Genomic DNA, 12,592 nt, shown 5'->3' with positions numbered 1-12,592 from the left:
GTTTCTACAGAGGCTATATAAAGTGCTAGTGGTTGTGAGTGGTGGTTCAGTCCATGTTATTATTGTGTTTGAGGGTACAGTTGTCCATTGTGGGTGTGTGTATGTTCAGTCCATGAGTTTAACGTGGGTCAGATGTCAGGAGGCAGAGTTCAGGAGTCTGACAGCTGTGGGGAAGAAGCTGTTCCGGTACCTGGTGGTCTTAGTCCGGAGGCTCCTGTGGCGCCTCCCAGAGGGCAGGAGGGTGAAGAGTCCATGTGATGGGTGACTGGGGTCTTTGATGATTTTCCCAGCCCTTTTCAGACACCGCTTCCTGTAGATGTCTTTTATGGCAGGAAGTGGTGCTCCGGCGATGCGCTGGGCAGTTTTCACGACCCTCTGCAACGCCTTCCGGTCCGAGGCAGAGCAGTTCCCGTACCAGACTGTTATACAGTTGGTCAGGATGCTCTCGATGGTGCAGCGATAGAAGTTCACCAGGATGTCTGAGGACAGGTGGTTCTTCCTCAGAGTCCTCAAGAAGAAGAGGCGCTGGTGAGCCTTCTTGACCAGCTTGGAGCAGTTGGTCGTCCAGGTGAGATCCTCGGAGATGTGGACTCCCAGGAACTTGAAGCTGCTCACACGCTCCACAGCCGTCCCCTTAATGTGGATGGGTGGATGTGGGTCAGCATTCCTCCTGTAGTCCACGATGAGCTCCTTGGTCTTCTCGGTGTTAAGCAGCAGGTTGTTTCTGTCGCACCACTCAGCCAGACGATCCACCTCCTCCCTGTAGGTGGCCTCATCGTTGTCACTGATGAGGCCAATCACCGTGGTGTCATCTGCAAACTTAATGATGGTGTTGGAACCATCAGCAGGTCTGCAGTCGTGGGTGAAGAGGGAGTAGAGGAAAGGCTCATCACACAGCCTTGTGGTACACTGGTGTTCATTGTGATGGTAGATGAGCAGCGGTTATCCAGCCGGACATGTTGGGGGCGGTTGGTCAGGAAGTCCAGTAACCATTTGCAGATGAGGGAACTGATACCCAGGTCTGTCAGTTTCCTGATGAGTTGTGAGGGGTGGATTGTATTGAATGCTGAACTGAAGTCTATAAACAGCATTCTGGCGTAGGTGTTGTTGTTGTCCAGGTGTGAGAGGACAGAGTGCAGTGCGATGGAGACTGCATCCTCTGTGCTCCTGTTCCGGCGGTATGCGAATTGGTGGGGGTCCAGGGTGGGGGGGAGACAGGATTTGAAGTGTGCTAGGACCAGTCGCTCTAAGCACTTAGTGATGATGGGGGTGAGTGCTACTGGGCGGTAATCATTGAGGCAAGATGGGTTGGAGTTTTTGGGTATCGGGACGATGGAGGTGGATTTGAAGCAGGCCGGTACCACAGCGTGGGCCAAGGACAGATTGAATATGTCTGTGAGCACTCCTGCAAGCTCCCCAGAACACGCTCTGAGAACACGCCCGGGGATGCCATCAGGGCCTGCAGCCTTGTGGACATTGATCCTGCTCAGCACCGCTCCTACATCGGTGGGGGAGAGAGTCATAGGTTGGTGGTCTGGCGTCATGTCTGCTTTGGTTGTGGTTGTGGGGTTCCCTCGCTCAAAACGAGCATAAAAGTTGTTGAGCTCGTTGAGGAAGGAGACATCAGAGGATGCGGGGGAGGGTTTGGTGGTCCTGTAGTCTGTGATGGTCTGGAGTCCTTGCCACATGCGTCGGGGGTTGGAGTTGGAGAAGTGTTCTTCTACCTTCTTTTTGTAATGGTGTTTGGCTTTTTTGATGCCCTTCTTTAGATTAGCCCTGGCTGTACTGTAGGCGTGTGCATCTCCTGACCTAAAGGCAGTGTTGCGGGCCTTCAGGAGGAGACGAACATCCCGGTTCATCCAAGGCTTCTGGTTGGGGTACATGGTGATCCGTTTCTGGGTGGTGACACTGTCTGTGGTTTTGGAGATGTAATCCAGTACAGATGAGGCGTACTGGTCCAGGTCTGTGTGGGTGAACATATTCCAGTCTGTGTTTTTAAATCTGTCCTGGAGCACTGTGTCTGTCCCCTCTGGCCACACTTTAATTGTCCTCACAGCAGGTTTCACACGTTGGATGAGTGGTTAATACCGAGGTGTGAGGAACAGGGAGAGATGGTCCGATTGTCCAATGTGGGGGAGGGGTGTGGCTTTGTAGGCTCCAGCCAGGTTGGAATACACATGGTCTAAAGTCTTGTCTCCTCTGGTGTGGCAGGAGACATGTTGGTGGAATCTGGGGAGGACTGTCTTTAAGTTGGTGTGGTTGAAGTCGCCAGCAACAATAATGCAAGTCAGACTGGGATTGTTTGGAGACAGGTTACCTCCCTCAATGTGTGCAATCACCTTGAACATGGACAACCAGTTGGTTGCTGCAACTACTTGTAGTTGGTTACAGTTTGTCTTTCTATTTTTACTCTAGTGTGACAGAGTCATTAGAAATGTTTAATTTAAATGAAATTATTTAAAATGCATTACACACATTATTGGCTGCCTGAAGATATTTTTCTGGTCACCAAGAAAATATTATCTCTTCTTTAAGATATTTTCTTGTTTGGTCTCCAAAACAGATCCAGCCCACATTAGAGATTAAAAGATGCTCAAGGCTCTGTTTAGATGTGGTGGATTGAAGAGTTGTCTGTTTGCCACTAATGAGTAATCCCTTTGATGTTGCACATTGTTTTTTGATACATTGATAATGTAAAAGTGTGGCTAATTATTTAGTTTTAGTTTAGTTCTGTTGCGCCTTTATTTTGCACAGCATTAAAAGTATTGCAGGTCTGTCTGCAAGAGACTTTTGATAGTCATACTCAGTAGCTAAATAAACACATCCCGTCCAACAGTGTTCTTTTAAAAGCTCTGTCCCAAAGGCACTAATATCTTGGCTATCTTACTAAACTTCGTTTTGAAGGTATTGTGTCTATGTAGTCCTTCGCAAATACCATGATACCATTACATAGAGCAATTAATGACACACCAAATCAGCTGAATAACATTAGCTGTGTTAGCAAACTGCAACATGCAGATTTCAGACTTCAAAAATCACCAGTAGTAACAGACCTTTTTGCCTAATCATACCTCTACTTTTTTTTTAAAAATGGTCACAGTTAAAACACTCTTGTTCCAGTGTTTGAACTCTCATGTATTCTGTGCACAAGCTCAAATAAATGGTTTAGCATTGACAGTAAATGTCACTTTTTGTTTATATTTAAAGAACTAGAGCCCTGTGCAAACTGGTTTTTTTAACACATGCAAAACACACAGCAATAGAACAATCAAGAGATTTAAGTATTTTGATTTGATTTTAAAAATTGGCTTGTGACCTCATATTTAAGGGCACTATATTCTCTCTCACGTATGTTTTCAGTTCTCAGCCTTGTAGTCTCCAGATCTGTATTTTTGTATTTCATGTGTTCACCAAAATAAAACACATGATTGCTGCGATGTTCACTTCTGTAAGTGGACATTGTGTTAACACACACCTGAATGCTTTCAGTCTGGCACACCACTAAAAACCTTTTAATAGAGGTGGTCACACTTGCTGTGAAAACTTTCCTTTTCACACGACTTTTAGTCCTTGTTAGATCTAAAAGGTGTAATAAGCCAAAATAAGTGAAATTACCTGCATGGCTGTCTTCTCCTTAACTGAATATTGTGTACATGTTAACTTGAGAGAAGTGTGGGTCCAAATATGTTGTTGTGCCTCATCACTTTTCAGTGCAAATGTCAGTAAACTGTCTGAATCTGTCATCCAATATAAATATAACATGTTAATATCTTTTCCTTTTAGGGTAAAGTTGGTATTGAAGGAGCAAAAGGGGAGAAAGGAGAGCCTGGACTCTCAGTACGTCTTAGCACGCTTGCACACTCACACGTGACAAAAGGCTAAAAACTGACTTGTCATTTAAATTATTCACATTCTTGCATTTCTTCGTTTCAAGGCTGAAGAAGTGAAGGAGCTAGTCAACCAGGAGGTGGTAGAAAAGTGCGGTAAGAGTGTGCTTGTGCGCACGTGTTATTCGTTTGTACATTTTCAACCTCCTACAGTACGTGCACTTGTACTTCATCCATGAGTGAATAAACGTGTGCCTCTAGATAGGCCTGCATATTGCGAACGCGTGCTTGTTTGTTGTAGAGCTCCCGTGGCAGCAGCATGGCACCCGTGTGTGTTCAGCCATCTGTTATGTTCTCTCAGAGGAACACGCATCATGGTGCCAGCAACAGCAGAGCCATTCACAAACACAAGACAGCCATTAAGTAGAACGCCTCACCCAGATTCCACGGCACATTCACGATATTTGGAGGCTGATTGTCTGCAACACACCTTTTTCACTGAAGACATTTTGGCATGCCGTATGTGTTAATGGAAAGATAGAATGAAAGCTCTGTGACTCAAACCACAATTTGAGATGATCTTAAATTAAACTCAATTTATGTCACGGCTGATGGAAGGTATGGACTCAAGCGCGGAGCTCTGGGTTGAAGCAGACAGTGCGTTTATTTACAGTGCGTGAAAGATAGTCCTTAAACATCAATATATCCAACAATTGTCCTTTTTCTCAGTTCCCAGAAGTGGTGAAGGTGAGTTTTCCCGTGAGGTCTGTGTGCGCTCCTTCCGTGTGAGCTCCTCCTCCTGAAAACACCAGTGAATCCTTTACTCCACTCCTCCGTCCCGTACTTCTCCAATCTGAAAGTCGAGCAAACACAACAACGGATGAGAAGGCTTGCCTGGCCACGCGGGTGACAAGATCACGCGCACACTTAGCTACCGAGCTCCGAGTACAATCCAGCGTCGACTGCCGTCTGGACACATCGTTAAATACCTCCGTCTAGTGAGGAAAGATTAGCGGCAGCTGGAGCCGAAGATTACACTTCCGGGTCAGAGATTGGCCTTTCTCACTCTCTCGGAGACGCCGTTCCTCGGCAGCCAGACCCGCAGCGTAGGGAGGGAGAGAGAAAGAGAGGAGGGCATACACACACATCACAAACAAGCAGGTCGTCCGGGAAGACCGTCCGACCGTGACAATTTAACTGAATTTATTGTATAATATCTAGACTACATTTTGCATCCTTGACAAGGATTGGATTTTCCTGCTGCCTATTAGTAACGGTAACACAGGTTTGCCTCTCAGACATGCTAATTACCCACAAGTGGTTGATGCTTAAATATTATTTAATTTTTGTATGCGATAACAGAAAAGGAACAGTCTATTGATTTATGAAGTGTTCCGAGTATAATCTGTGAATAGATAGTGTGTTTTTTTTATGTGTTTGTTTTCTTGTTTCCTGCTGTTTGTCTTTATTAAACAATAGCACTCCCACATATTCATAGGAACACTTTACAGGGAAATAAAGTATAAACTAATAAATAAAGTGAGCTGAAGGGAATAAAAGAATGCAAGAAAATATTTTAAATACTTAGAATTCTAGTTAAATTATGGTATTATGGCTAATTTAATTACTTAAATTTGATGCATGACAAATATATACAGTACTGTGCAAAAACCTTGTGCCAGCCCTCATTTCTTTATACTTTGCTTCCAAGGAGCCAGACTTGCTTGTAATTGTTTCAGTCCTTGTGAGCGATAGTTCTCCAGGCTGTCCATTTGCTGCTTCATCACTCATTTTCAGTTCAGTCCTTGTACATGACCATTTTGAAAGAAATTCTTTTTCTAAGTCAGCTACTTCACAGTGAACTGTGAATTATCCAAACATAAAAAAGATAAAAGTATTTCTGCCCCAACAAGATGATTCCCAAAGAGGTGTTAGCCATTTCCCATTTTCCTAGCAAAAAAAAGTCATGCTGTTTTTATCACTGCAGGATTGGAATACAAGTTCATGGTAAAATCTGTTGACCCAGATGCAACAACTGCAGTGACTAAGAATGAAAATGACCAAAAAGACGTTGTGAAATCTATCACCCATGACCTGCATGAACAAAGTATGGAAGAAAACATGGCAGACAACATGGGAGAAGGGCACCCACAAAACCAGACTGGTAAGAAACACAAGTAGCTGTTTGCAGGGTCAGCGCCTCTGGCCAAACACACAGATGCCCTAGATAGCGTGTGACCAAGTGTCTAGCTAAATAGCTGCATATATCAACCTTATGTGTAGCAGCTGTGATGCAGGCAATTAAAATGTGCTGTGTCCTGACAAGGACAAAGAAAACAAGCCTGCCTACATGTCTCTGATACTGTATCCATTCTTTAGTTAAACATTAAGGTAAAAGCACCAATGAACATGCTGAACATGTCTGATTAAAGGTGATGTGATTAGGTAATATTTCTTTATGTGCCAGGTTTTTTTTACCTTTTAGGACATCTACAAGTGATGCAAATATCCCAGAACTGCAACATACTCAGTTCAGACACATCTAGAGATCTGTGTTGTGATGCCATACCAGCTTACTTTTTCCATTTTTTCTTGTCAGTCTCACCACTGTGAGTGCTCTCCCAAAAAAGGCTAAGCAATGGACAGAAAAGGAAACCAAAATGTAGTAATTATTAAATAGAGTGCTATTACAGGGAAGCCACAAAGTTAAACCAAAGGTCAGCTTGTACCAGCAATCTCACATGCCGTGATGCTTATTAGCTAATACAGCCACGGGCAGAAATTGCTTTCTGCATCCCAAATTATTGTAATTCTTGCTTCAGGTACATAAACCAGACAGCTGATCAAAGTACAAGGCTGTCATTGCCCTGTGTCAATGTCAACTGGTTTATTTATTCATTTAAATCATTAAATATAGTACTCATCTGTTCCCCAAATAATGATTGTACAAGTACAGCTCAGCATTCACACCTAAATAAATATGGTGTTTATGTTCACTTGTTTTGTTGCACGAAATCTGATGTTTTACAACAAATAATTAAGATGGACAATATTCCTCTAGCGGATACTTACATAAACTTATAAACCTCACGTGAATAGCTCTTCTTATCTGTCCTGAAATGCTAGATTGTGAGCACTCAATGGATAAAATTCTTCACAAGGAATGAAGCATCTTTTTGTAAAAAAAAAACAAAACCCAAGAATGAAGGATTTTCTTCACATGTGGGCTAAATATTTTATTACTTTTGTAGTACAAACATTTAAAACTTTCGACTGCATACCTGTGGATGTATGCAGATGTCTAGGAGAGTGGGTAGTGGATTTTTTTGTGTTAAAACCAGATTGTTTTCATGAGAGGATGCCCAAGGAGTGAAAACGTGTAAGGACAGCAAGACAGTGGCGAGGTGTGCAGTTGGAGTGACAGATGGGTTCAAGGTAGGGATGGGATTACATCAGGGATCGGCTCTGAGCCACTTCTTGTTTGCAGCAGTGATGGATGAGGTCAGGCAGGAGTCTCCGTGGACTATGATGTTCAATGACGACATTGTGATCTGTAATGAGAGTGGGGAGTAGGTGGAAGAGAGCCTGGAGAGGTGGAGGTATGCTCTTAAGAGAAGAGTGATGAACGTCACTTGAAGCGAGACAGAATACAAGTGTGTGAATGAGAGGAAGACAGATATAACAGTGAAGTGATAGTGAAGATTGGTGAGTTTAAAATAACTGGGGTCAGCCATCCAAACTCAGTAGAAGTGCACAAGAGAGGTGAAGAAGAAAGTGCAGACAAAGTGGAGTGGGTGGAGATGAGTGCCAGGGGTGATTTGTGGCAGCAAGACTGAAAGGGAAGGTTTACAAGACGGTAGTGAGACCTGCTGTAAGCTGGAGGTGACAGAGTTGAAGATGTTAAGATTTTTTAGGGAGGGACCAGGATGGACAAGATTAGAGACGGGTACATCAGAGCGACAGCTCAGGCTGAGCAGTTCGAAGACAAAGTTGGCAGGCTGAGATGGTTTTGGACATGCGCAGAGGAGGGATAGAGCACATACCAGACAAAAGATACTGAAGAAAGAGGAACAGAGGAAGTCCATAGAGGAGGTTCATGGAGTGTAGTGAAGGAGAACATGCAGAAGATTGGTGTCACACAAAAAGTTGCTTGGGATAGGGTGAAATGGAGGCAGATGCTCCACTGGTATTTTTGTATTTTGGTATTATTGAGTTTACTTGTGATTTAAATTTCATTGTGTATTTATAATCAGGGGGTCAGCTTGTGCTTGATTTCTTTAAAAGCCTCCTTTTTATGAAATCCACGTGCAAAAATCATTTGTTGTGATGAAGAATTCCTTTATGTAAGCGTCTCTCTCAGAACTGAGTGTTTATTGTTCACTTTCTGAATATAGTAAAACCCTACATTAGTGATGTTGTTTGATAAATCCAGATGAAGGGAAAGCAATACAGCAGGCCTTGTAGAACAAAAAGCTGAAGTGCTTCAAAGTTCGTTCCAGCTCTATCAATAATTTTTTAATGATACTTTTGGATTTCCCCTTTTATCGTTTAGCTTTAATGATAGCAGGATATGAATTCCCTCAAAAGTTTGTACTTTATAGCTGGCACGAAAAACAGAAAGTTGATGATCGGAAGGCCCAGAACTGTTTCTCGCTAATTTGCTGGATGAGCTAAAATGTCACTGGCACTCGTAATGTCCAGTGAAGGTGGTTCTTTATTGTGTATCAGTAATTGCTTTTGTTTCTGGCTTCAGATACTCATGATGGAGGGACTGTGGAGTGGGGACAAAGGAAGAAGAGAAGGGTATATGGAAGAAACACAGCAAGTGAGTTACCAAGAAAACTGATGTTGTTTGTGTCTATTTCCCTCCTCTTTTGTTCCCTTTATTTGCTTTGTGTATCAAAACAAAATTATAAATTTGATGTCACTCAACACCCTTTTCATAGTAAAGACACTCGAGCTTTTTGAATGTTTTCACATAGACCTGGGAGAACCTGGGAGAAATATTAGCTTCCACAACAAGTTTTCAGTCATTTCAAAATACCCTTTTATCTGTTTTATTTCCCAGGGGTTGGATCGGTTACAGAAGGAAAATAAAGTTTAAGTTACAGCTAGGGTTGTCGCAACAGACACTGTATGATTAATATGGCTACAATTTGCACTAATAATCAGTTATAACAATAAATTTAAAAAGAAATAGTAATCATTATCAGTTACACTGTCCTTTATCGTCAGCACTAGTAGCTAAATAAACTGTATCCGGTCTTTAAGTGATGACGTGATGAATCCTGCTTCTGGGCCCAAACTACCCTGCGTTTAACAAGGCTGTTGTGTATTTAACATGTTTTAATGCTTTGTATCTTGTTCTATTTAACCTCAAAAAGCCCCTAAAAACAGTCAGTGATCACTATCGGCCTCTCTCGGTTTTTATTACCGCTATTCATTTTAAAGCTCAGTTTTTAAAACCTTACATGTAACTACAGCCCAGCCCATGCAGCAGTATATTAATGACTAACCTCGTATTGTGGATGGATGATCTCAGTTGCTCTCCCGAGTCCCGACTGAAGTTTGGTCCGTTTACAGCATCCTGCCATGCGATTGCATTTGTCTCTGACCATCGAGAATCCTCATGTTAACTTTTGAGTGGAAAAGAGTTAGAGTTCCTCCTCAAGCTTCACTGTTTATATTATGCTAACATAGCTGTGTCGCTAGCAATCACGTAGCACATCATTATATACCAGCTAGCCAAACTTCAGTAACCCTAAAAACATCACTGCTGTTTAGTTTTCTGTCTCCATTTATGTTGGAAGTGATAGCAGAGCTGTGCATCTTAATTTGTTTCCAAAACCCTGCAGTCAGGACATGCTGTATTATGTTTAGATGGAAACTAGCGAGCTAACTCCCTGCTAACGTCTAACTCCGTTAAATGTCATAAATTCTGTTTTCATGGATGCCTGGATGTTAAACTCAATTGTTACACCTGGTAGAGCAGAACGCTGATCATTTTATTACAGATGAAAGAATTTAGACAGTTTTTCAGCTCTTAGTGAGGCTGCAGTGATCGTTTGACTTATGGACCTGCAGCAGAGTTTGGGCCCGGATATAAAAGATGGATGTTTTAGGCAATCTTGGAATCTGCAGTTGTTTACAAATGGCTCCAAGAGATTCTCCTTATTAGATCTTCATTGAGTTCCTTGGACTTTCCCATTGTTAGTATTGATCAGTTCAATCAGTAGTGTCAAACAAATCCTTTTTTAAGCAGGGAAAACTACCAGTTGTAGTCAATCGTGATGACAACAGAGAATTTAACTGGCCTTGGCTTTGTCAAGTTAAGACATTGTAGAACTTATCACTTATTTAAAGATTTAAGTGAGTATATGTATATATTTGATCCTGCGTGTATACTTTGATCCCTGCCTGGATGACAGAAAAATCCAAGCTAAATTCAAATGTGTGTGTGAACTTCTGACCATAACTGTAGTTAAAGTGAGTATACACTCAACAAAACATATTCTGTGCACTTTGTTGAGAATCTAACACTTGTGAAAATAGAGTCCAGGCCACGAGTGCCGGTGTCTTGCAGGTTTTAGATGTGTCTTTGATCCAACACAGCTGATTTAAATGGCTAAAGTATCTCCTCAACATGTCTTGAAGTTCACCAGAGGTTTGGAAATGAACTAGACACTTGATTCAGATCTGCTGACCCTGGGTGATATCTAAAACCTGCAGGACACCGGCCCTTGAGGCCTGGAGTTCCCCCACCCCTGAAGTAGAGTGACTCCACAGCATGTCAGTTTGAAGGGCAGCTTTACGCTTTTCCTCATCTACCTGTTCTTTCATTAACAGACCGCTGCCTGGAGCCGATGTCAGAAGGAGCCTGTTCAGACTATTCTCTGGTCTGGTACTTCCACGCCCGATCGGGGGAATGCAGACCGTTTGTTTACGGGGGCTGTGGTGGCAACCAAAACAGATTCTCCTCCAGACATGAGTGCGAGGAATGGTGTGAGGCGGAGAGTCGAGTTATGGGGGGACCAATCAGATCGCGCAGGGAATAATCCTTCAAACAGTTAATCCAGTGACTGAAAAAAAATCCTGCTTTGAAGAGATTTTTGGTTATACAATATGAATGTGCGGATACTATAGATGCTATAAAAAAAATGTACACCTCCACAGCCGCAGAACCTTGGAGACTGAGCCAGCAACCCCCAAACAAGATGCTTAATTTTGTACATAACTGTGTAAAATGTTATTGTTTTTGCATTTTGCATTGCTCTTATTTATATATTTTAACAGATGTTTTTCAATTTGTTATATATGGATAATGGGATGCGATGTAGTCTAAATGTGAATGATTTTTTTCTTAATTTCACATAACATCTGCACATGTAAGTATGTTTTCTTGCAGCTGTGTTACTAAAATAGACTGACATTGACAAAGATTTTGAATGTAAACGTGCCAAAAATAAACATTACTAAAAAAAAAAATCTTAAATCCACCTCACGATTTGTCTTTTTCATGCCAGCCTCTTTCATTTTCCAGCTCGCTAGAGCGTATCTCTTTATATAACTGTCACCTTTCTTATGTTTTGTCAATCGCCCTACATCCTGTGTGGTGCAGAAATGAGAAGCTGATAGCTGACTGCCTGCTGACTCCTCCACCACTACATATGTTTCTTTGGCAGGGGGTGTTATGGGTCAGGCTGGGAGCCAGATGAGGGGCCAACAGGGGCCCAGTGTGGGAGCTCACGCAGGGGCTGTTTTAGAGGACTCTCCATCAGACCGACTCAGCAGTAGCTGGGGATTCCTGTGTGGGTGTTGATGAGGGGGCAGCACGCATTGAAGTTTTTTGGTTGTTGTTTTTTTCTCTTCTGGCAGTGTGACAGATGAAAATGCACGACACATTTTAGGCTCTCAAGTTGCCAGGTTGTTGCTCCTGGGTTCTTTCATATCTCTAATCTGTTTTTCAGGTTGGTTTGTAAAAATAGTGTTTTTCAAGTTGACAGAGGAGACAAGCCCCAAGAGGCTTCCTTCATATTAGTCACGATTCTGTACTCTGATGTACACCCACACGCAACGATGCTTGATATGTCTACTTGATATTTTTAGACATAAAGAAATCTCATTATAAAATTAAAAATGTTTAATTTAAGCACAAGGCAAAAGAAATATTAAAACTTTCTTAAAGCATAAGCTTAATTTCATATTTAATAGTTTCAAGTTGCCATTTTTTTTCTTGTAGATTTTGCTAAACTCTTATGTAGACATTTACACTTTTTGAACCAATCCAGTTATAAAGGGACAAATAGAGATGAGGAAAAATAAACAACTTGCTTTGCGAAGACACATGCAGATGCAGGACAGCCTCACTACTTAAGGTTTTCTTAGGCCTTGTGAGCTCAGTGACAACTTAGCTGTTTTTTAATCTTTTCAACCTTTAACCTATAAGTATAAACAGTAGCAAGAAAGTGCTTTGTGGTCAATAGGCCTTCACTCCTAAGCAGAGCAACACAAACCAGCGTCAATGTAATAAATGTAGGATTTTTGTCCCCCTTGATGTTGAAGGGGGCATGTAATTCCATTTCAGAGATCACTTGCGGAGGAAGCTGGAGTGGGAGGAGGATATCTCATTGCCTCGTGTGTCACGGAACGCAATTACTCCAGCTGTGAAGACTTACATTCATATTAATGAAGGTGAGTGAAGTTGCTCATTAGACCCTGACCCAGCGCCCTTTGATGCCGTCTCCCCCTGTATGCTCTTTTTCATT

General features: G+C 42.3%; 1 protein-coding gene and 1 long non-coding RNA gene across 12 annotated transcripts in view; one reads left to right on the top strand and one right to left on the bottom strand.

The window, feature by feature from the left end:
• The window catches only part of col7a1l (collagen type VII alpha 1-like), a 79,189-nt gene extending 67,904 nt beyond the window's left edge, over window positions 1–11,285 (top strand). For 8 of the 11 annotated variants that reach the window (XM_082509981.1, XM_082509982.1, XM_082509983.1 and 5 more), the window contains 5 exons: window positions 3,784–3,837; window positions 3,935–3,983; window positions 5,815–5,991; window positions 8,581–8,652; window positions 10,674–11,285. In XM_082509981.1, coding sequence (XP_082366107.1) covers window positions 3,784–3,837; window positions 3,935–3,983; window positions 5,815–5,991; window positions 8,581–8,652; window positions 10,674–10,882 — 561 coding nt within the window. In that variant the 3' untranslated portion in view covers window positions 10,883–11,285. Of the gene's footprint in view, window positions 1–3,783; window positions 3,838–3,934; window positions 3,984–4,556; window positions 4,770–5,814; window positions 5,992–8,580; window positions 8,653–10,673 lie in introns of those variants that run through there. The other 3 variants (XM_082509984.1, XM_082509979.1, XM_082509980.1) reach the window with 3 other exon arrangements.
• On the bottom strand, window positions 4,175–5,817 carry LOC309691941. The gene is made up of 2 exons (XR_014272166.1): window positions 4,763–5,817; window positions 4,175–4,680 (listed from the first exon to the last, which is right to left on the bottom strand). It is a non-coding gene; the product is annotated as an uncharacterized lncRNA (long non-coding RNA).
• Window positions 11,286–12,592: the final 1,307 nt, after the last annotated feature.

Source organism: Aulonocara stuartgranti (assembly GCF_965226115.1).
Source record: "Aulonocara stuartgranti genome assembly, chromosome: 17".
NCBI lineage: Eukaryota > Metazoa > Chordata > Actinopteri > Cichliformes > Cichlidae > Aulonocara > Aulonocara stuartgranti.
The sequence above is the reverse complement of the archived record's forward strand: the minus strand, read 5'-3'. Positions and strand labels throughout refer to the sequence as shown.